Here is a 24,664-nt window from a genome sequence, read left to right on the forward strand (position 1 = left end):
GTTTACCAAATCGTGCAGGTGATGCAAAGTTCACTGGCCCACTGGTTTTCATTGTCACTCTATACTGGCAAAACTTTGCAACATTTAAACACACGAGGCCTTTCTGCAACTGGCCCAGAATCAGTGGCGACTAGGGCCCTTGTGGGAAGCTCTATGGTTGCTGCCGTTTCGGCGTTCAGACGAGAATGAACTGAGCTCCCCCGAAGCTGTGCTTGCCACGCGAAAAATGCAGCTAAAAGATACGAAAGGGGTCGTTTTTGACAGTGCGGCCATAACGCACGGTGCATTGAAAAGCACGCGCGCACGGTGTCTGTTTTTACAGCGCTCTGCGGTGTTGATGTCTTTAAGAAGCGGGGCAGGGGCACGGATCGGAATGCACACTCCTAGCACACAGTAATGCCGTCGAGTTGGTCACCACAGAGGCCTCTCTTTCACAAAACTGCTGTTGCCCGGGCCTCATGTACAACTCATACACACTCCAAGTTTCACACCAGCATGGGGGTGCAGGAACACTGGTGCAGTCGAGCAAGCAGGGAAAGGGTACACACCGTGGCATTTAAAACCCGCTTGTGGGGGGAAAAGGGCAACAGACTGCATGGTGCACCCCCCTCCTCCTCCCCCACCGGATTCCAAATATACATTATTCGGCAGTGGTCACCTGTGCAAAATGTTGAAGGTTCATATTTAATGTTCTGTAATGTCCCAAAGTATCCCGAGCTGTTCAAGAGACGGCATGTCCTCGCTATAGAAAACAGAACAAATACACAAAACATAATTTCATTAAAAAAAGGGGGGATGGTGCGCCTCTTCAGATAATGTTCAATACATGTCGAGTGGCATGCGTTACTTCCTCCTCCCCCCCTCCCCCCAACACCCCTTTCTCTGGTTGTACATTAGCTCAGCCCAATAGACTGAGCTTCCGCTTCCCGTGCCTTGACGAGTCCGCGAACTCCCCCATCAATCCCTGCGTGATTTGTTAGTAATTCGGGGCCCGCTCGGGACAGGCGAGGCGGCTTCCAGGCGACAGCAGGAAATGGCGAGGAAATGGAGCATGGCAGTGCCCCAGCGCGCGGCCCCTCTCTGCGCCCCATGTTTACACATTGCCCTGTATATATTAGCGCTGCTTTCGTTTAAGAGCTCGGCTGAACGTAAGACCGCAGAACTGTACACAAAAAAGAGAAGTGCCTCAAATGCTGGAGGCACGAGGCCTGATTTACAAAAGTGTTTTTGAATGGGGAAACTCCAATTGAAAAAGGTTTTATAAATCAGGCGCACGCTTTTTTGCAACCTGAGCTTGGAAGTCGAAAGCAAGTAACACAACGACGTCTGCAGGCGTGTTCTTGCAGCTGCGCAGTGTGTTTTATGTGTCCAGCTTTTTAAAAACGTGTCTTTGTGTGGGTGGTGCGTTGAGGTGCCAACACGCAGGACACTTCAGCACTTATCGCCTCGGGGTTTCCGTTTGATCATAATTGTGTGACCTTCTTCAAATCAATGTATGTACCCCAAGCTTTAATTCCAATATCTGCCAGAACACAGAGGAGAACTCTTCAAATAAGGCTAAGCACAGGCATTGCGTTTCCTGGCTTGATTATTCCGTGAAATCCGGAAGTGCCTAGTGGTGACTCTGGTGTTCCTAGACGCTATGCAAGGCTGCGCGCGCTCTCATAGTTTTGCAAGCCTTTAAAAATGTGACTTTTATTATCAAAATGGTAACTTAAACGACACACTCCCACTTACTACAAAAGGCACGATAATTAACTTTCATGGTGCAGTAGGAATATACGCAGAGCTCGCAAGTTTCCCGTGGCCATGCGTGAGAAGGCCATGCAGTCTTGTTTTCCCCCCCTTTGGAGTTTGGGAGTTGTATTTGTTTTAATTTCCCATTTGAAATTTGGAAAACTACAAGTCCCAGAATTCTAACAAAAACCGGACTGGACTGGGTGGCCTGCTCACCCATTGGCCACGGGAAACCTGAGCGCTCTGTGCGTGTGTTACACAGACACACACATGCGCCCAGATACCTCAGAGTTCGGGGCGCCATATAAATGAATAAACAAACAAACAAATAAAATGCTAAACGCTGTGAACATGGCGGCTTCCCCCGGGAGTGTCCGTGGGGACTAGGTAATTCAAGGCAGGGTATACGCTCAAAAGGGGTTAATGTCGACAGCTGTTTGCCGATTTAAATAATAAATAATGGAGTACCTCAATATTATACCTCAATATTATTTTGGAGTTAAATTCTGGCAGGGCTCGAGTCGAGGGAAAACGCGGGTGGACGCGTCCGCCCACTGTTTTCAGGTGGTGGACACCGTGTGTTTGCAATGAAATTTTTTTTTTTTTTTTTAAAAGAAATAATTATATACTCTTGATAACACAGCGCAGTGTCCGGCATTCAAACCCGCTTACACGGCTATGAGGCAGGAAACCTAACCGCAAGACTACCAGCATCGCTCAACAGATTCTTGTGAAACATTCATATTGACTCTCTGCTGCACAGGACACGTTTCGTACACATTTTAAGTTTTAAAAAGTACGCACCATATCTATTTAGCAAGCAATGTTTTAAGAAATCATGTTCTCTTGGGAACTGCTTTTTCGTCCTGTGGACTTTCTTGAGTTAGTAAAGACATCTCAAAATGAAATATGCAATTGTCCTGTAATTTACGTTCACTGCCTGTGATGTCACTCCGCCACACACTGAATTTTACTGGTATTACCTGGTGTAAGTTTGTAAGGGAACGTTATGAGGAAAGTGTTGCAGTCCATTAATTAAGCAATATTACACATGCAGGTTGTTGGGGGGGCATTGCTGGGACAGGGAAAGATGGCCGCCATGGATCCTGTGGAAGGGACTATATGTAGTCCTTTCCACCTTTCCATGGCGGCCTTGTAGACATCAGTGCTGCACTGGGAAGACTACTGTTCCTGGTGCAGCCAACAGACAAGAAGAAAGAAGGTAAGTGGGGTTGGGGTGGGGGATAGGACAGAGGGGCACGGGAAAGCAGGGCAGTGCACTTACCTTTACCTGGAAAACCCGCTGAGGGAAGATGTTGACACCCACTCTGAGGAGGCTCGGAGCGGGGGCTTTACCATGTGCACATCAGTCTCTCAGTCTGGGTGAGGCTTTCCTGGTTTTGATCCTGCGCATAGGCTGGTGTTCTAGGTGAGGAATCTACATCCGACTGCTATACGGTCAGAGCGGCCCCAGTGCAGACCACTTTGGAATTGGTTTCAGAGTAAGGGGGCCCCTGCCGCAAATGTTTATTCGTTCGCGCAAGGGATAACGGGGAACATTTGCCTGTGTGGCCCCCTGCCACCAGTCATGTGGGTGACAGGGACAGCATTGGTACAGTCTGGGCCCCAAGCTGCCTGAGCAGTCCCCAAAAATTGGGCCGTGGTTGACGTCCAGGCAGCAGATAATAGTGGCCAGGTGTGGAGCTGTGCAAAGAATGTCATTAAATAAATAATTTTCATAACAACGCGTCCCTTTTCCGGCAAGTCGGTTCCAAAAAGGTGGAAGCTTGAGGGGGCCTCTGAGGGTAGTAATCGCTGCGCACCGCTCTACATGGGTGGAGGAAACAAGTGTCGCACCAGTCATACTGTCTGCTTCTTGGGTGGTGCCTCTTCCGCTGCTAGGTTGATCCAGAAAAGGACCTTCGCAGGACCCCGCAGTACAACAGTGCAGCCTCTACAAGCAGCCTGAGGATGGTTATGGAATGAAGTGGAAGGGGGCAGCGAGAGAAGGGAGGCTGGGGCTGTGCGACAGAGACCAGGTGGGACAGCGCAGCGGGTGGCCTCGGACACAGTCACCACATGCCCCGTCCCTTGGGACGGCAGCAAAGAGAGCAGTGGTTGGTTGGTGTAGGGCAGACAACAGGTCAACAGGCCATGCCCCCACCACTTACAGTTTTCATGGGCACAGCCCCTAGGTGCTCTGTATGCCTGAAGGAGAAGGGTACAGGGATATGGACAGGCTTGGACCGGCCTATAGGGGAATAGGCCCAGGGCCGAACCAAAAAGTTACTTCACTGTGCCGTCTCATAGTTTTGACCAGTGTTGCTGAATACATATTCTTTAAAATGCACAATTTGCATCACATTTTATCAAAATACTCCACGTTGGGTACTACACAAACAGTGTCACAAAAGGAATGAATAGCCATTCACAACTGTGGGCCACTTTTTCATTGGTGCCGGCAACAATTTTATTGCTCAATCCGACCATGGAGATGGACGGGAGTAAGACAAGTGGGGATAGAGGCGGTGGGGTCAGGGGATTCTGAGACAACTAAGCCCCAGTCTGTGGGGAGTGGGCCAGGAGCATTACCAAATATTCTCGGAGTGGGAGTGGCTTCCCTGAGGCCTGCTGGTCCGTCCTAACTGGAGCATCGAGGTTCAAGGGATGAAGGAATGGTGTGAATGGGTCTCGGCTCTGTTTTAGGGGGGTGACTCAGGAGGCGCAAGCGGGAAGTTGGGGAAAAAGCATACCTAAGCACGGGGTATTTAGGGGAGATGGAGGCAATGGGTTCCAGAGAATCTGCTTGCCAGAGAGAGAGAGACAAAGGGAAGGCGTTTAGCCAGCTCTACTAGGACCAGCGTTGAGTGGACGTCATTCAGTGGCCAAGATGTGGCACCGTTTAAGGAGCGGATCAGCGGAGAGGTTTGAGGCAGCCCCCAGAAACCTGGCACTGCTTGGTGGGAGGCAGGAGGTGGCTGATGAGATGCCACAGATGAGTGGTTTGGGACAGAGATTTGATTGTTAATGGTTGGGGAAAATTAAGGGTAATATTAGTTTAGTGAGTTGGAGGAAGGGGTCTCTGAGGAGTAGTGTGAAAGGGGATGAATTTTGGCAGAGGGGAGAGCTTGGAGGAGGATTGCCCGGCGGGGAGTAACCATGGCCCATGGAGGAGGTGGGAGGGGAAAGGTCATGGCGATGGGAGTTAGAGAGAAGAAGCGGGTGGAAAGATGGCAAGCAGACAGGGCAGATGAAGGGTGGGCGGGGAAGTGGTACTTGAGCAGAGAAGTATAGATGTTTTGTTTTGTAGCCGGAGTCTGGTGAGAGGAGCAGAGGAGCAGAGCAGTGTAGGATGCAGTACAACTAGAGGGCCCAAAACGTGGGGAGTGAGCACAGACGAATGACTGCCAGGGAGGAAGGGTGGTGTATAGCTTGTGGGAGTGGGTGCAGGGCAGCAAAACAGAAACCAAAGGAGGAGGGTGCACAGATGCGGGTTGAGTTTGTAAGAGATTGGTGTGAAAAAGTTGGGTGTAGTGACTTGGGTGTGGATACGGAGAAGGGCAATGTGGGGTGGAGCGAGGATGGGCCTAGATGTGCAGACAAAGGGGTGAAAGGAGAGGGGAGCAGAAGGTGGAGATACATGTCGGGGAAGAAGGGGAAATAGGAGGCGTGACGAATGCAAATGAAGAGGAAGAAGTAAAGAAATACTCTGACATGGACATTGCAAAGCCATTTGTAGTACTTTTGATGGCATCTAATGAGGGGATGGCCTGGATGGGAGAATACATGGATGTATTTGCACCCCTGAATACGGAGATCGAAGCAAAGAAGGGGTCCAAGGAGAGAGAGTGGGAGTTGGCTAGAATACGTGAGATGCCGGTGATGCTGGAGAATTGGACATCGACCACCACAATAGACTCACCGGTGTATACTGTTAAAAATACCCAGAAAGACGCGTTGCCTTATGGGAATGCACGGATGCGATAAGGATGTTGCAAGTGCATGTTGGGGGCATGGATTGGTTGAGACATGATGAGGCATTTCAGGCTCGGATGAGGAAGGACGGTTCAGTGATATGAGCTGGCTTGGACATGAACTTGTTCTAGAGTGGGTGGCCCCTAAGCGTTCAGCGTCAACATGGCATACGGTTAGTGGACTACCTTTGCCTTATTGTGTTTTTATTACCCGCTCAACTCTGGCAGGGGAGGGGTTTGGAATCGGGTAACAATATGCAATGGTGTATTGGGCCTTTAACAAGAAAACATGCTGTAGGGCGTTTTACAAGTCTAGGCAGGAGTGAAGCAGGTGCACAGGATGGCAACTATTCACTCTGTGCCTCGTGGCAGCTGTAAGAGGGGAGGGGTAGAGAGGGAAGCACCTGGTAGGGGAGGAGAGTGTATAAAAGCTCATACACCGGTCACATTGGAGAGAATGCAGGAATGGCTGCACTATTAACCTAATAGGGCAAGTTCCAAGCTGTTGGAGGAGAGTTTTAGAGATGCTTTTATCTTGGGGCATAGGGGACTCAGGGTGAGAAGGTGGGCCGAGACTGCGTGGTCTGCTATGGAAATGCCAGCTGTGTTGGAGAACGGGCGGAGGAAGGAATTGAAGGAAGGGAGAGCAGCAGATCTAATTCTGTCCCCGTGGGGGTAGACCCCAAAATAGAGAAATGGAAGTTACGGCTGATTCACAACCGCTTATGGTTGATCTTGCTATTTCTGACTTCATTAATGAACATAAACTGGACATACTGATTGACACCGAAACCTGGCAGTCAGCAGACTGTCGTCCATTGTCCACCTGTTTATTCCCAGCAACTTCTCTGTGAAATAGCCTTATAGAGAAAAGCACCCTGGTGGTGGATTTGCGCCCATGTTTAAATCCTCTACGTCTATTTTTAATGTGAATCCCTCCTGTGGGATAAACCTTTGCAAGTCTGTTCATTTATCACAAAACGTTCTCAAATTATTTATTTTGGAATTTGTCTATATTATAGACCCACGACCACGCAAATAGCCTTTTTCACAAGATTATGTATCTTCTGTTGTTGTATGTAAGGATAAACCTTTAATACTGGGCGATGTCCATATTTGGCATGGTCAATTTGACATCACAGATTCTGACAGATTATCAAGCATATTTTGCCAGATTAACAGGCATATCCCGCCAGATTATCTGCCAGATCCTGACAGAATATCAGGAAGATTCCGACAGATTATCCGGCATATTATTTGACCTGCACCTTGAAGTCACACCTTGAAGTCTTGTGTTTAATCTGCTTTTTGCCATGGTGGTCATTTTCTTGATATTATTTTGACCAAAGAAAAGGAGATCTCCAACATTTCAATCACTGCAATTTTTGGAGTGATTATTTTGTCAGGAGCTTTGCTATCAAGGTCTTTAATCCAACTTTACATCGTAGCCTATTCTGGGCCAGATTCGCAGAAGCATTTTATAATGGCACAATCCCATTGGAAAACGCTCGGTGAATCAGGCCCTCTGTCTGCAAAAACACCACTGAGAATAATGTGTTACTTAATGTCTCCATGCAAGTCTCTATGCCCTCTTTGATCTTTCTAGACAAAGGGCTCCTTGTGAGTGATTTCCCAATCAATGCCAGTCCACCTTTCAGAATGTGGTTGACTGCCTTACCCCCCTGACTATTCACCTGATTTTAAAAGAACTCAGATAGGCCTATCAGAAAAAAGAAAAATGATGGCGGCAAACAAGAGAGGCTAAATCACTGTTTTTACTCAATCGTTTTTATTCAACTATTAACAAGCCTGCTGAACTTTTCTCAAGCATTAAAACATTTGATCATCCTTTATGCATGATACAGAAACTCGATCCTTCCCTTGAAATGGTCAATGATTTTAATGAATGTTTTACATCTAAAATAAGGACAATCCAAGAAAGTTTATACAATGTGGTTTCTTTAGCTCCCTTGTGGGCATCAATTGAGCCATTGCAGTCCCAACCTGTTTTGGTTTTATAACTACTTTCTGAGGCTGTTGGCCAGCCACTATGAGACATTGTGAAGCCCACTCAGCCTAGATCAGATCTGTTACCTGTTTTGGTTTTATAACTACTTTTTGAGGCTGTTGGCCAGCCACTATAAGACATTGTGAAGCCCACTCAGCCTAGATCAGATCTGTTACCTGTTGTGGTTTTATAACTACTTTCTGAGGCTGTTGGCCAGCCACTATAAGACATTGTGAAGCCCACTCAGCCTAGATCAGATCTGTTACCTGTTGTGGTTTTATAACTACTTTCTGAGGCTGTCGGCCAGCCACTATGAGACATTGTGAAGCCCACTGAGCCTAGATCAGATCTGTTACCTGCTGTGGTTGCCTATCATCTTTCACACACCTGTCACACCTTTTCTTGGCCCAGGGGGAATTTCCTCATGGGTTCTTCTCTTATTACTATGTTACTAAAGAAATCTTCCCTAGGTCCAGGTGTACTCAGAAACTATCGCCCGATAGCAGACTTACCCTGGATCACCAATATTTTTGAGATATTGGTGACAACAAAATTGTAAGACTATGTGGAAGATAACCAAACTTTGCACCAATTGCAGGCAGGGTTTCCCCTAAACACGAAACGGAAACTGCTTAGGTATCGGTCTGGGACCATCTACGGCTTAATTTTAATTCTGGTTATTTGTCCTAATTAGTGATGCTGTATCGGTCCACCACTTTTGATATGGTCCACCATTCAATCTTGCTATACAGGGATATCGGCCCATTCTCTTGGTTTGGTCCATAGCTTTCTTGCTGGAACGTCTCAGGCTGTGATGATCATTCTGTTTATTTCCGTTGCAAGTGGTGTGCCTCAGACCTCCCCGTTGTCGACCTTTTGTTTTAAAATCTATATGCAACCTTTGATGGCTATGGGCTACCCACAATCTTCACCAATAAGGTAAAGCATCTTGGTGTCATTTGCGATTCGAATTTGAGCCCAGTCCATCAAGTGAACAGAGTATTAACATCCTCTTTTCCTTTTGTCTTCAGATGATGAGACATACCCTTCCTTACCTTCCTTGTGAAGATCATGCTGTGGTGGTTGGTGCCTGGGTTCATTCTCGGCTCGGCTATACCAATGCCTTACAAGCGGGCGCCCCAGAATATCTTTTGGAGCGTCTCCAACATACTCAAAATGAAGCTGATCGGCATATTTTTGAACGTCCTACATTTTTGCCATTCTCATCATTTCTATTGTCCTGACATTGGCTAATTGTTCACCAACACATTATTTTCATGGTACTTTGCTTAATCTTCAAATGCTTCCATGAGACAGCATCTCAGTATCTCGTCCATAAGGTCCAACATTATTTACGAGCGAGATCGCTTTGATGCTCAGATCACATTTGTTGATTATTCCTCTTCACGCTGCAAATACAGAGGAGGTAGACATCTTTCAGTATTAGGCTCCTCCCTTTATATGAAGTGTTCTCTTAACTTCTGTAGGATTAACTCTTTTTCTACTTCTTGGAAATATCTGAAAACTCAGATTTTCTCTCAACTCTGTTTACACTGCCTTCATCATAATTTTTGTTAGTCCAGCTGTCCCCAGATGGAGCGTGAACTTCCTGGTTTTTTATTTCTGTTATATGCTTTTCAAATCATTCAATTCAATATTAAACCGGCAAGGAGACTCCTGCCGGTACACCCACAACTTTTTGACTTTTAGGCAGTTGGTTGGTTCCTTTTTTGTGAGCAAGGAGCTACCGATGGGGCGCTCAGTTTCATGAACGTTGTTTGAGTAATACAGCACATTTAGTGGTGTGACTGCTGGAAGGTGGGTTCAGCATATATGCTGCATTATTGGGAAGAGGAAGGTTTCCCAAGGTTTCTGAGGAACTGCTGGCAGTGTTTATTTATGTATTTATTTATTTTTACATTTGTTAAGCGCCTAAACCCTGAGGCCTCAGGGCGCTGTGTTAGTGCAATAGATGAAGGATCTTGAGCTGCTGTTTTCAAAGCAAAAGATTGAAGGCTCATTTGTTAGCTTAACATGTTTGGGGATTTCACTGGACTCTGTACACATGCGCTCCCGGTTACTAGTGGAGGAGCTGGCAGGGCTGTTGATGAAAGCAGCGGCAGCCAAGAAAGCGAAGGTGGGGCTCATGCAAACTTACGTGTAATGTGGTCATCCGTGGACTTTCTGCAGGAGATTTGCAAGGCAGCAGAAGCCTTTAAGGAAGACAAAAGGTGTGTCTGGCTTTTTGAGGGACTATCATGGAGTGTCAATGTCGCTCAATGAGGATCATGTGGAGGGGAAGGTGCAGATGTTTTCACATGCCTCTGTGTAGAGGGTGTTGACTTATATTTGGAATATGGAACATGGAAGCTGGTGTGCAGAGTAGTGGCCAGAGAGGTGGAGCACCAAGATTCTGAGTATTGCTTTCCTGGAATATTCCCAGTTAGTGGTGATGTTGGTATTGTGGGGAAAGGATTTGTAAAATAAAATGGTCAACATTGACATTGAGAACAAGGCAGTCGTTTTATTGGGGAATAAGCGGTCAGCAGAGGAGGCATGGGTGTTTGGGGTGTTGAGAGTCTTTGCACTGGGTTGCCTGTCCCGGAATATTGTTTTCAGATGTAAGTACTTTATAGAATGGAAATGCAGCTACTTTGGGCCCGATTCACGGAATTTCTTGCATGGTTCAAAGTGACTTTACGCTGTTGAAAAGTCACTTGGCAGTGCAGACAAAAACCCTGATTCATGGAACTGTGCAAAGTGTATTTTTGAAGTGCAAAGTCGCCGACGTTGGTTGTTCCTACCACTAGAAATTGCTCTTCTTCTAGGGTTTATTGGAATTGAAGATGCAGAGAATAACAGGCAGATGGAGGTAATGCTAGTATGTGCGTACAAGTACATTGGCGATCTACTGTGCATTAAAAGTGAGTCCCCGACATTGGGCCTCAGCACTTGGAGTGATTTATGTTGATGTGAGGCTTGTGGTGTGAGGCAATATTGGTAGTCAACTTTCTAGGATCTGCTCTTTTATTCCCCGAATTGTAGCACCCATGTCTGTCTGTGTGATGTCAGAATGTGAGTGCTATGGAAGGTTTTGTTTGCTAAAATGTTTTAGGATAGGCTGGATACTGTGGATTGCAGGCTGTAGTGAGGATAGTGGGGAACTATGCAGAAGACACAGTCAAACTTTGGTACAAGTCCAACTATTCTTGAATTTGATGTGATCAGTCATCCAGGGAAGCGATAGTTTAGAGACATTCCAGTGAGAATCTCAAACCAAACAAGGCCATTCTGCAGAAAAGCAATACCAACAATTCCAACTGTTGCATCCCCTGTAAAACAGACGTATTGGCGTCATGGATAGAGAGTACTTTAAAGTATACCAAGGATGCTTTGTGACATCCAATAGATGGTGACAGCCACCACCATTGAATCACATACTGGCTCTCTTAAAGAGCTGTGCTCCAACAACAACCTATGCCTTAAACAGAAGACGGTGAAAAGGGAAATCCGTGCCTCATCAAAAATGGAGGTAAGCACGCAACCTCCGCCCAGAGTTAGGCACCACCCTTGCAGCAACTGATGAGAAAGACCATGCCCTATTTACATGTCGGATAAAGATACAGATCCCAAAAATGCAGAAACTGCTTCAACGAAGGAGCAGATTAACTTTGAGGAAATAGTTACTCGCTTCCATTGAACATGCTAACAGTTCAAATGTCAATAAAGCACATTATTCAGACTATTATATTTTACAGAATATTTCTGTCATATGTTACTTAACTTGAAAAAGCACCCGAAGCATGAAACACATGCGGGCAATGGAGTGATAGAATAAATATTAGTAATCAATGGAAATATGTGATAATATACAAAGTGAGCTGTATTTTACTCAATAATTTTTTCAACTGCGAAAACCCATTGAAAAATGTTTTGTATTAAGGCCCATTGTATCTTCAGAAATAAATATACACATTGTTAAACCAATAAAGAAGTTACCTAAATTATACTTGTTGCATCTTTTGTAAAGAGACCAAAAAAAACAAGCAAGGTAAAGTTTCATATGCAGCACTTAGAACAGAGTCCAGGGCTCTATATATACTGAAGAAACTAAACCCTAGAAGGGGATGCAAGTTGGGATGAAGAATTCTGTGATCGGTCTGTAGTTGTTGGTGATGGACTGAAACTGTTCTTAAAAGTAGGATGTGTGGTAATGATTTGCTTAATGGTAAGTAGTACTATTCAACTTATTACAGCTGATTTATAAAGTGTGTGATGAGAGGTTTTTGCAGTCTTTGGATGCTTCTTAGTAATTTGTGGCTGGGTGAAGCATAGGCTACTGATTGTGTAACTGTTGGAAGACCAACCCGGCTCGGGGGGGCCTAGAGGGCTGGTAATGGCCAGCCAGCCAAGCCTAGGTTGGCCCGACTGGCCAATCTACGTACACCCCCCTTAGTGGGGAGATTGCTTTTTGTACCCAGGGTGCGAATAGTTCATTTGTATTTTATTTATGGGAGATGGGCTCCAACGGTATAGCATGATCCCAATCACCTTAAAAAAAATGTTTGTCACCATAGGAAAGGGGACTTAATCCCTTTTCTATTTCCACGGCGGCTGCAGGTGGGAGGAGTGCAGAGCAGAAAGTTCTGGTCCAGCAGTTAAGTAGGGAGGGAGTAGGGTGGGCAAAGGCTGCGGAATGTCTTTGGGGATGGGGAAGTGGGTGTGGATGTGTGGAGGCACCAGGGAGAGACTCCCTGTTGCCGCCCCATAATCAAGATGGCACCACCCAGGGAAGGGCTTCAGGTGGCCAGAAAATGCAGATGTACATAGTGTGTTCTTGCCTGCTTTTTCAGCCACCTGATTGTCTAATAGCCATTTGCCAGGTGCAAATTCGAAATCTCTGAGAAGGAATGTATGATCAGAGGTTGGTTTAATGCGTCTTTCTCAGAAAGGTTTAGCAGTAGAGAGCTGAGGTGCTTTTGAAGGTTGTCAGAAATGTTTGTAGTTTGTTTAATAGATATAGGAATGATTTAAATAGCTGGAGCGGGTTTCTATAATCAAGACCTTCTCAGCGATGTGGTCTTGTTTTGCGCTGAATATTGTTTCTGATTCTGAGACAAAATGTATATACTTTGGGTGTTTAGACCATTAATTGATCATCTATAGACAAATTTGCTCAACAAAGAAATTATATGTTTGCATTGCAAAGAAGGGGAGGCATAGGGTCAGGGTGCATAAATGAATCTTGGAATGTGGCTACTTACAATCTTGGACTTTGATTGGACCTGCACTGAATTTAATTGAATCATTTGAATGAACAAGTAAACAGAACTAACAGAATCAGGAATACATTTGAAGAGTGTTCAGTGGTTACTGCTGATGTGACATCCTTGCTTGCAATTTGTTGTGAATAGTGTCTTGCTATTGGAGAATTGCATAATGAGAAACAATAACTCCAGAGAAACTACAGAGCTGCACCTGTTCCAAGAAGGTGATGCTACTCCAGTGAAGGCACACCACTGCATCCTGGAACCACAGTGCACAATGTTTTCTAGAAAGAGGGATTCACCCCACTATTCTTGATAGCCTATGCAATCACATTTACTTATGGAAATTCAGCGGGCAGCAGCCGGACACGGAATTGTTTGCATGCACTTCATCAGGGGCAATCCATAAATAAGGCCTTCATAATTGAAACTTGAGCAGGGGCAAACCAGCAATAAGGTCTTGATAATGAAACTTGAGCAGGGGCAAACCAGCAATAAGGTCTTGATAATGAAACTTGAGCGGGGGCAAACCAGCAATATGGTCTTGATAATGAACCTTGAGCGGGGGCAAACCAGCAATAAGGTCTTGATAATGAAACTTGAGCAGGGGCAAACCAGCAATATGGTCTTGATAATGAACCTTGAGCAGGGGCAAACCAGCAATAAGGTCTTGATAATGAACCTTGAGCAGGGGCAAACCAGCAATAAGGTCTTGATAATGAAACTTGAGCAGGGGCAAACCAGCAATAAGGTCTTGATAACGAACCTTGAGCAGGGGCAAACCAGCAATAAGGTCTTGATAATGAAACTTGAGCAGGGGCAAACCAGCAATATGGTCTTGATAATGAACCTTGAGCAGGGGCAAACCAGCAATAAGGTCTTGATAATGAACCTTGAGCAGGGGCAAACCAGCAATAAGGTCTTGATAATGAAACTTGAGCAGGGGCAAACCAGCAATAAGGTCTTGATAATGGAAACTTGAGCAGGGGCAAACCAGAAATAAGGTCTTGATAATGAAACTTGAGCAGGGGCAAACCAGCAATAAGGTATTGATAATGGAAACTTGAGCAGGGGCAAACCAGCAATAAGGTCTTGACAATGGAAACTTGAGCAGGGGCAAACCAGCAATAAGGTCTTGATAATGGAAACTTGAGCAGGGGCAAGCCATGAATAAGGTCTTGATAATGGAAACCTCTTGATAATGGAAACTTGAGCAGGAAGCCATGAATAAGGTCTTGATAATGGAAACCTCTTGATAATGGAAACTTGAGCAGGAAGCCATGAATAAGGTCTTGATAATGGAAACTTGAGCAGGGGCAAACCAGCAATAAGGTCTTGACAATGGAAACCTCTTGATAATGGAAACTTGAGCAGGAAGCCATGAATAAGGTCTTGATAATGGAAACCTCTTGATAATGGAAACTTGAGCAAGGGCAAGCCATGAATAAGGTCTTGATAATGGAAACTTGAGCAGGGGCAAGCCATGAATAAGGTCTTGATAATGGAAACGTGAGCAGGGGCAAACCAGCAATAAGGTCTTGATAATGGAAACTTGAGCAGGGGCAAGCCATGAATAAGGTCTTGATAATGGAAACTTGAGCAGGGGCAAGCCATGAATAAGGTCTTGATAATGGAAACTTGAGCAGGGGCAAACCAGCAATAAGGTCCTGACAATGGAAACTTGAGCAGGGGCAAGCCATGAATAAGGTCCTGATAATGGAAACTTGAGCAGGGGCAAACCAGCAATAATGTCTTGATAATGAAACTTGAGCAGGGGCAAACCAGCAATAATGTCTTGATAATGAACCTTGAGCAGGGGCAAACCAGCAATAAGGTCTTGATAATGAAACTTGAGCAGGGGCAAGCCATGAATAAGGTCTTGATAATGGAAACTTGAGCAGGGGCAAACCAGCAATAATGTCTTGATAATGAAACTTGAGCAGGGGCAAACCAGCAATAATGTCTTGATAATGAATAACAGTGGAGGTATTGACCGACTGCCGCATCTTGATATATTTAAAAAAATGGGAATTTGAATGCCAAAACATAAAGTGATTCGCCAGCTTTTGCTTTCCATTATGGGAAGCCATTTTTCAACCACCCCTAAAAGATTAGGTGGTATAGAAATCAGCATGACAATTGTAAATTCATGAATATAATATTTATGTATTGACTAATTTAAAAAAATATATATATATCACCTTCTCTAAGTGCTTTTAACACGGAGCTTGCATTTAAGAGTGAGAGGGGCGGGGGCTTGGAAAGATTACTTTTAATTCAGGTTCAAAGTGTATGCCCTGAGCACTTAAATGGTTAATGCAGAATCTTTCACCAGATTACCAGATGCACATAAATGTGACTCCAAATGCGCAAACACACACATGCACACACAGAGAGACACGCACAAGAATGCACACATCAAGATAGACACATTCTACCAAACGCACACTGGTCAACAAACTAACAAAGTGCACTTGTCAAAACGAGAAAAAAAAGTCTACCCTGAATACACCAACGTGTTGCTTTGTAATTATACACTCTTATTTGTTAGTCAGTGTCCGCTTTTCTGATGGACACCCATGCCGTCACATTCACAGTCCACACCAGCTTCCGCTATCGTGCTTCCTTTCCATGAGTGAATATGGCGTCCATGGCTGTCCAATTCACTATCACTGTTCACTCCTTGCTTTTAGGTTTCATGGTATTGTTCATTTTGGGGGAGACCCTAGTCCCACCCGAATTCAAAAAAGGTATAACAACGTTTTATATAAACATCATGTATCCTCAAACCACTCTATCTGCAGTAACAGCCTGCAGGCCAAGATCTGAATGGTTTCCTGTGCAAACTGGGGTCACTGTTCTTAGAGGGAATATCACAGGCATATTTGCAAATACATGTGGTTTTTATTCAATGCATGCAACAGATTACAGCATCAAAAAATATCCGGGTGAATAATTGAACAACCAGAATCCAACCCGTCAAACATAATTCATAAATAGGATATCGTAGGCAGCTATTTATTATCCATGCAGATTTCAGCCACAGTTAATAACGGAAATCAAGAAAATTAGGATACAGCGGCAGCTGGGCATTATCTGGAGGCGTTAACCTCCTTCCTCGTAACCGCATATAGTTGTGAGAGGGCAGTTTTGGATCTTTCCATAAAGTGGCCTTCAAGTCAATTTATAGAGATTTTGAAAGACAACGGGTCTTTAAAATAACTTCCAAACTAGAGTTAATGTAGTCCAATTTATTTTATGTCCTGAAGCCATGGCTTAGTTTTAGCTCTTGAATATTGGACTTGGAGGACGCCAAGTTAGAACAACAAACTGTCAGCACGCACAAGTCTAAACCTTATCTTAGGCAGCTAGATGAGGAAAACCTGGAGAGCCAGCATACAACTTCTGACCAAATTCAGCCCAATCATAGGATTAGGACTCGTACAGAAACATTCGGAACAGAGCAGAGTTTCTTCTTGAGAAATTAGATTTTTAGAATGGGTTAGACAGAACAGTTCCAGATCACCAGAGCTGCTCAAATCAGTACATATAGTGAGAAGCTTCTGTACAACTCCCTCAACAAAGCCTCCAAAAGAGTATTAGTAACCTAAACATCTCCTTGGGGAATTTTCACCAATGTGTACTTTATACAAAAAAAGTGGTAATTTTGACTAGTAATTGTGGCCATAGAATTAGAGGGACATTCAAGAATGTGTTATTATTCATTTATTGAACGTAAAAGACACTTAGGGCCTGATTAACAGACGTGTTTTATAATGGCACAATCCCATCGGACAACACTCTGTGAATCAGGCCCCTAGTGTCCTGCATTGAGGAGCCAATAATGAAATCCAGTAGGATTAGCATATTTTGGGTTTTTAAAGATGTTGGATATAAGTACAAAAATAGTTAGACTTAAGTACTATCCAAAGTTAGCACGGGAAATCTCAAAGCAGACCCGTAATCAAAAATGCTATCCATTTGAAATACAAATTGGCCTCAATACGAGCTTGCCGGTCTGGATACAATGGTACCAGTAAGCTTGCCGGTACTATTGTATACAGACCGGCAAACTCCGAGTTGTGCTTGCGGGTGCCTTTTATTCCGCCAGGTCTAACCTGGCGAAATGAAAGGCACTCTCGAGCACAGCATTTCATATGCACAGGCACCGTTCAATAACGGTTAGTGTGCATCCGGCTCCCCCATTCCCATTGAGCCCTATGGGGCTCAAATGGAAATGGGGGAGAATTTTTTCTGGCGCCCAGGAATGGCCAAATACCGGGTCCGGCAAGGCCATAATGACCCGGTAATTGCCCATTTCTGGGCGCCGGTAAAAAACGCAAATCCAGTGGCATCCATGCCTGTGTTACAGGCACGGCTACCGGCAGGGTTGTAATGAGGCCCATTGACTACAAGACCATTTACTATAAAAAATAATGGACAACACAAGTCAATGCAAAATGAATCCTGTCCATTTTGTGTTGTGTCTCCAGAGATGGAACTGGGGAATCCCACCGCCCTTTTCAAGGATATCCTGGACTCTTGCTTTTCTAGCAGTCCTTCCCATGGTTTTCAAACACCCCCCTTAAGCTTCCTAGTGACTGAGGAAAACAACAGATGCCCCACTCCAGGAGGCCTCAGACTGCAATTGATGCCCTCTACCCTCACAAATCTTGGACAAAATCCACAAGAAAAAAGGACATCACTGAGCTATTGTCCGACAGGTATCCAAAATGGGGGACAATTGTTGGCAAGGATAGCATGATTAATCTGTGGTTGGCCAATTCTTTTCATGGGCTACACAGCAAAAAATATACTGACAGGATGATGCTAATTACACACCCTCCCCAAAATCTTGCATATCCAGCACACTGGAAGTGTTCTCTTTCTGATCCTCTAACCGCATCAGGCCGGAGAAGGAGCAAGTCTTGAAGTCTTAAAGCCAAAAATGATTCTCTGGTTTCACTGCTTGGCATCAGGACTGGTAATATTGTCTATGTGGGTGTGCATCAGTGGAATCAGCTACCCTCGGTGCATACACAGAGACACTAGCCATCAATAGCTGCACAGAAGTATAGAACATGGAGTGAAGCTTGACTTTTTTACGCCTAGAAATTGACCAGTGACAATGTATGTCTATTTCCAATCTAATTTTACAAATGTCTTCATTTTGAAATCTTTGGAGGAAATTACATGTGCACTGAGAATATTGAGATGTACATTCTTTATCTGCACACCTTTCCTTAAAATCAGGAAGACCTCATCTCTAAAAGTGTGCACATTTGGAAAGATTGCAACGAATGCAATAGCGTCTGATGCAGTGATCAATTTTGAAGCTGAAGTAATTAACTGTCTAGCATTGTAATTATCAGGCCTGTGTGAAGATTAAAATGTTAATTGTTAACTTCAGAGATGTGTAATAGATGCATTTAACAAACATGCTAAGAGTACCCGATCGATTTAAAATGAATGAAATAAGTGAATGCAATGCATGAGCATGAACCTACCAGGGTGAAATTTAAAAAATAACTCCTTGATGACGTATATAAGTGGTTCTTGCAAGGAACATTTAAAGATTAAAAGGTGCATGACTTTTATGCCTCAATCTTATTTCTGTTATGTTTGTTTTTCAAGGTCAAATATAAGCAGTTCAAAATGGTTCAAAATGAGGAATGGATTGCTTGATGCAGATCTATGCATCTGTTTTCATATCCCAATTTGTAGATTCATAGGGCCTGATTTACAAATGTCATTTTCAATGGGATTGCGCCATTTTAAAACACGTTTAAATCAGGCCCATAGTCTCAAAAAAAGCCTCAAGTCCTTATGACTGGCAGCTAGCATTTAACCAAGACCTACAAGCACTGTGTACGTCATATAACAATAGTGTTCTCTGACATCGTTTCTTTAATTACTGAATGACATCACTCATTTGCCACCCCTTTAATCCCTGTTATTAACCAATCAATGACAAACCGATTACATATTCACTATGATCCCTCATCTTGTTTTTACAGAAAACAAAGAAAATGCAATCAGCACATTTTATTTGGAATAGTAAAATTGACTATGTCTAAAATGTACAGTCACTAACCTGCTGGCTTTCACCAATTGCTTTTAATTAACAAATGACCGAGATATTTGCTAAAATTCACCCCTACCTAAGGCAAAAATATCCACAGCTAATTCCTTAACCATTTGCCAACTTCTTAGCCATTATTGAACAGGCAACATGTTTAAACACCTTATAAATGTGTCCCAACCGCCTTCAGGACAATACTATAGTGTATTAGTCTCATAGGGTTTTTGTGGCTTTGTTGTCATTGCTGGAGGGGACATATTTATCATTTCCCGGACTTTCTCGGTTACTTGTCATAGGGAAATCCAAGACATAAGGATCACCTGGATCTCTGGATCTAGGCAGTCTCGCCATCATTTTCCATCTCTCATCAATCTATAATGATATGTCTGTCTATGTGAGTGCCTGTATATAAAGTGTAATTGAAGTGACATTTTAACACAATGAAATCATTGACTTCTAGAAATGTTGGAAGCTATGTGATCTTAACTGTAAGCCACCCTATTGCACAGCCAGCACACCAGGACACTGACACCCACACATATTACAAGAATGACATCACTTATGACATTGTGTTTCACATTATCAATGACATTGTTGGAAAGGTGAGCAAACTGGTGACAGCCATGGCCTGTTGTCACATTTCCCATTGACCGCTTTACACCCGTTAGCAGGTCAGTGGGCCACTGTCCATAGTCTGTGTCCATGGCCGCGGCCCCCACTGTCTGCTGCACGGCCTCTGATCTTTCAGCAGGACCTGTCAGGTCATCCAAAGTAGACACCTTTCCCATAATCGTTCGGTGGGCCATTGAACATAGTCTCTGACCATGGTCCACAAAAAACTGACTGAGGCACGGCCTTCAGTCATGCTCCACGCCCTGCAGGTGACCCACATTTGCCATTGGACCAAGCCAGCAACCACTTCACCCCATGAAGGGTCAGCGGGTATCTCACAGCTCTGTTAGTTAACATGCACTACACAAATACCCGAACAATGTATTTGTCAAAAGTTTTGAAATAGAGCAAAAGAAATGTTTACTCTGATAGGTACTTTCCTGTGATTAATATGTTGTGATGTCCTCAATGTGCTCTGGTTTCGAAGCATAGATTTTTTAAAGGGTTTTTGTGATTTCCCCAACATCTTAGAGTATTTTACAGCAAGATATGACAACGAGGATTTACTGTAAGTATTTACAACGATTTTGTCACAAAAATGCAAATAGTATCCCTAGACTATAAGAATTCACAATCAGAAACAGGGCACACTGCTCGCGCACGATTCTTGTGTACACGTTAATTGCAAAAATGTGAAAATGCATCAAAAAAATTCAAAAAATATTATCTCATATTCCTAGATAACGTTAAATGTGCCAATATGCTTTTATTTTACTCCCCCCTATCCATTCTGAAGGCACTTCCTAATATCATTTAATATCATGTTAAGCATGGTGGAAGTTCACATTCCTGCAAGAATAATGCCTTGCACTGGTGAAATAAATGGCAGCTTTTCATTTTTAAAAATCCTCACTTGCTGCTCTGCACCCTGGGAGATGCAAACAAGATTCTGGGGCATCTTGTTCTCTGGCAAATGTTTAAATGCTACTTGGCCGTATTTACACCACCACCACCCCACCGTCCACCCCAAAGGCGCATCTCAACACCTTTCTGTCCAACCTGTTTTAAATGAGAATCAAATCCATGCAGCAGCTTCTGCACCCCTGGGCGCTTCTTTTCCATATGGGAAGTCCAATGCACACCACAGTCCCTGTTTCCAAGCTTAATATCTTCCATGCGGCTGCATGCATTCCCAGCACACTTTCTAATTTGAGTGGCCAAGGGCCAGAAAACATATTTTGAAAATGTCATTTTGTATATGTAAAAAGAGAATGCGGCATAGAATGTTCACAATGTACGCAGACGTTGGGTTTGACCTTAACTATAAAGGGGAGGGCCGTCGCCTTGTTGTATACATTAAGTCAACTCAGTTGAATCCCTACCTAAGCGGGAGTTATCTGCACTAAAATACACCTTTAATTTGGGAACTTTAGCTTGCTCAGTTAAAAAACAAAATGTTGAACGTTAGAATTGAAATAGGCAGGCATTTTAATTTCTGCTTTCCCATCAGTCTCTCAAGTGACCCAGATAATACAATCGTAGAGCTTCATTATGAATATGGTGGCAATGGCAGAATATTTGGGGCCTGATTTACAAAAATCTTTTACAGTGGTGCAATCCCATTGAAACACGTTGTGTAAATCGGGGCTTTAGCATTTCAAATACCTCCTAATTTTAAAATGCCATGTTATGCGTTTGGTTTGCATGGGATATTTACAGCATGGGGTATGTGGAACAGACTGAATAGGGTCAATATTTACAACATGTCCTAAGAAGCCCATATGCTCCTGCCACCCTGCAACATGGGGTTGGGCAACATGTATGATTTTGAAAGCACTTATGTAACTAAGTATGCCGCCGCCCTGCAACATGGGGTTAGGCAACATGTTTAAAAGCACTTGTGTAACTAAGTAAGCCGCGCTGCAACATGGTGTTAGGCAACATGTATGTTTTTGCAAGCACTTATGCAACTAAGTAAGCATTCTGTAACAGCGCCGCGATGCCCAAGGGCTGCTGTGCGCTTTATAAATGCAAATAAATAAATAAATAATATGATCTCCTCTGATCAAGTAGCATTTTATAACATGGGGTATTTAAAATATTACGTGTTTACGATCACCACCATGCTCCTGATCATGTGATCGTGCACGTTGGGATTCACGAGGCGGTAGATCTGCCGCAGACCACGCGTGCTTCAATCTGAGATCAGCTTTCTCTCTTTTCTTTACAAATATTGATATATATAGCTTATAAAGTGCAAACAGTTTAGGCTCATAATCTGTGCAGCCGGCGCTTTTCTGAACTTTTTTGTGGCTGGTTCACTGTAAATAAACGGCCAGGTCTGGCTCTAGTGGATCAGACTGAGATCAGGAATGGTTTTGTGGCTGAGGAAACCAAAGAAAGAAAATGTATATGTGAGGCCAGGCTGCAAAACCATGCACGTGCCACCACATGTTTACCTTGATGCCACTGAGCCCTACGGCAAATGTTTCCTTGCGTCCAATATCCATGTGTGTGCCGCCCAGAATGCACCAAACATTGGCAGTGTACAAGGGTGGCAATGCACGCGTGTTGTATGCGGTAGGAACACATAGTAAACATCTGTTTGTGAATGTGTGTGTGCCGAAGATGGGGGTGATGCCGGCCCCACGTGCAATAGTGCCTCTGAAAAGTGCTCTGTTATGCATCTGTACTGTTGTATAGCGCTGCAAAGAGCATTCTTGCTTCTCAAAGCTAGGTCCGCGTTCAATAAATACATATTAATATTAATAACAATGCCATGTTCTTCGCTCTTCCGAATCTGTCTGCTAAAGCCAGCCTGGGCAATTCTCAGACAATTGCACAACTATCTGCATACCTGAGTATGTTCTGTAAATACTTTACTGAGTTTGGCCTCCTACTTACCACATTTTGTTCTGTATAGTGTACCCTATGAACCTCGTATGCTTGTCTACTAACATCGACCTAATAGAGCAGCTTCTCAACAAGTATCTGCACCCCAAAGAAAGCTCTGGGGTGACTATTGCGATCCCCCTCACGTTTGGGGGTGTTCATGGCCAGAAAAGGCTCTGAGCCCACACCAATGCACTAGGCTCACTCGGGCCTCCATTAGTCTCCGACTGGCGGTCCGTTACTGGCCCTTTATGCCCCCAAACGCACAATAACTGAAATGTCTGAGAAACGAAGTGTTTCTTCTGGTTTGGGCTCTGTTCGCAAACAGTCCATGCAAACGATTACTCTGGGTCAAGTTAAAACAGATGTTGGTGCCTGAGAATTCATAGTTTCAAAACACGGGCCTTAGCAGGTCACACTTTCCAAATCGACTTACAGAACGATCAATACGATAAAGGAAACACGGTGTAAATTAACTGATATATGAAGAAGTGAAGACTTTAAGTGTGTACTGGTCTTTAAATATCACTGACTGATTTAGCAGGTAAATGGTGCCACGCAGATTTAAAATGGACGAATTCAATGTGGCTAACACCTCATACTAGCTGGCATGAACAGACACCAGAGGAAAGCTTCAAATAACGAGCGCATGAATGCTGGGTCTGTGGCTCAGTGGACTAATGCATCCTCTACAGGGGCCTGTGTTTCATCTTGTAGCCACAGGTTCAAATCCAGGCAGGATCACTCCGCCCTTCATCCTTCCGAGGTAGATGAAATGAGTACCATTGAGTTGGGTAACAATAAACATCTGTTATCCCTCAATAGCGCCAAGATGACCCTCTAGGGGTGAGCATGTGCTCTACAAGTACACCTGTTCTATATTTTACTCAACATACGTATATTCCCATGCATCCCAAACTTATACTTTGCATGTTCCATTGCTCATCATTCAGAGGCACATATGAGCATCTTACATTGTCATACGATTACAACACAGGTGTGCTTCCATCCTGGACATGGCCGCAAAATGTTGATGAGTTTAGTAAACTGGCGACATCTCTGAAAAGTACTCATGAAAACATGTTCCTGCACCATGAATAATTTCGATTTAACCCCTGGTTAATTTCACATTTTGTAACACCTAACTCACTTATGTCAAAAAAAAGATTACCGAAGTACATATTTTTAAATGTACACTGCTTAAATGATGAATAATATGTACATAGAATAAAATGTCCTGTCCCGAATAAATGGCCTCTCCCACTGGATTAATTACAGTCCAGTACCAAAGTATTACGGTATGAGAGTCAGGGTTCTGGGCTCCAGGTTGCAGAAAGGAAAGTTAGTGGCTACCTTTGCTGTTTCTTCGAGGAGATGCCGAATATGAACTCTGATTCCTGGGTTGTAACCTAGCGTCTGGTACATGAACAAATAATTGTGTTATTCTGGAGAAGAAACAAAAAAACACTTTGCCACCCTATGCCTCAAATTGCAAATATGTGTAATGTACATATGTAACACCCCACAGTATCTATATAGTGCCCTATTGTGCAGCATAATTGTACTCCTCTGACTCCCCAGATCACACCCCGGTTACAACAATGCTGTGTCAACTGGACACCACACATCACACAGCCTCATTTCATATGAGGCAGGAATTGCATCCAGGGGACCACCAACGTTAGTACTTTTTGTGGTGTTGGGTACCCAGCATGCAAATGTAAAGATTCGCAAGGCTGAGTCAACAAGGAAAGACTAAAAGCGGGGAAAACTTCCTTTTAATGTACTATTTTCCTCACTGTGTTGTGAGAAACAAAACACAGCCTAGACATGCGCTTTGCAGCCAGATTTTACTGATGGACTCCTAAGGAATCTGCCTGGTCTTGACCTGATGCATAACAGAGGGGAATCCATTAATTTTTATGCCCGCAGGAAAGTCTCATGGAGGCGATAAATGTAGTGCTCACGCAAAACGCAAGAGGTGAGCACCACAGAGATCTCGTCTCTACTCCGTGCCCCTCCTCCTCCTTGTGTCAGCCTGAAAATGGGCTGGAGCGGGACTTACAGGGCTGTAAAAGCATTAAGCCTCACT

The 24,664-nt window shown here is 44.0% G+C and overlaps 1 protein-coding gene across 4 annotated transcripts in view; it reads right to left on the minus strand.

The window, feature by feature from the left end:
- Nucleotides 1-24,664, minus strand: part of TFAP2B (transcription factor AP-2 beta) — a 104,912-nt gene that overhangs the window by 34,908 nt on the left and 45,340 nt on the right. For 2 of the 4 annotated variants that reach the window (XM_069605756.1, XM_069605758.1), the window contains exon 4: nt 659-742. The exons of the other annotated variants lie outside the window; for them this stretch is intronic. In XM_069605756.1, coding sequence (XP_069461857.1) covers nt 659-742 — 84 coding nt within the window. The remainder of the gene's footprint in view (nt 1-658; nt 743-24,664) is intronic. 4 annotated transcript variants of the gene reach the window in all.

This window comes from Ambystoma mexicanum, chromosome 4p, assembly GCF_040938575.1.
Source record: "Ambystoma mexicanum isolate Mex_15411 chromosome 4p, UKY_AmexF1_1, whole genome shotgun sequence".
NCBI classification, from domain to species: Eukaryota; Metazoa; Chordata; class Amphibia; order Caudata; family Ambystomatidae; genus Ambystoma; species Ambystoma mexicanum.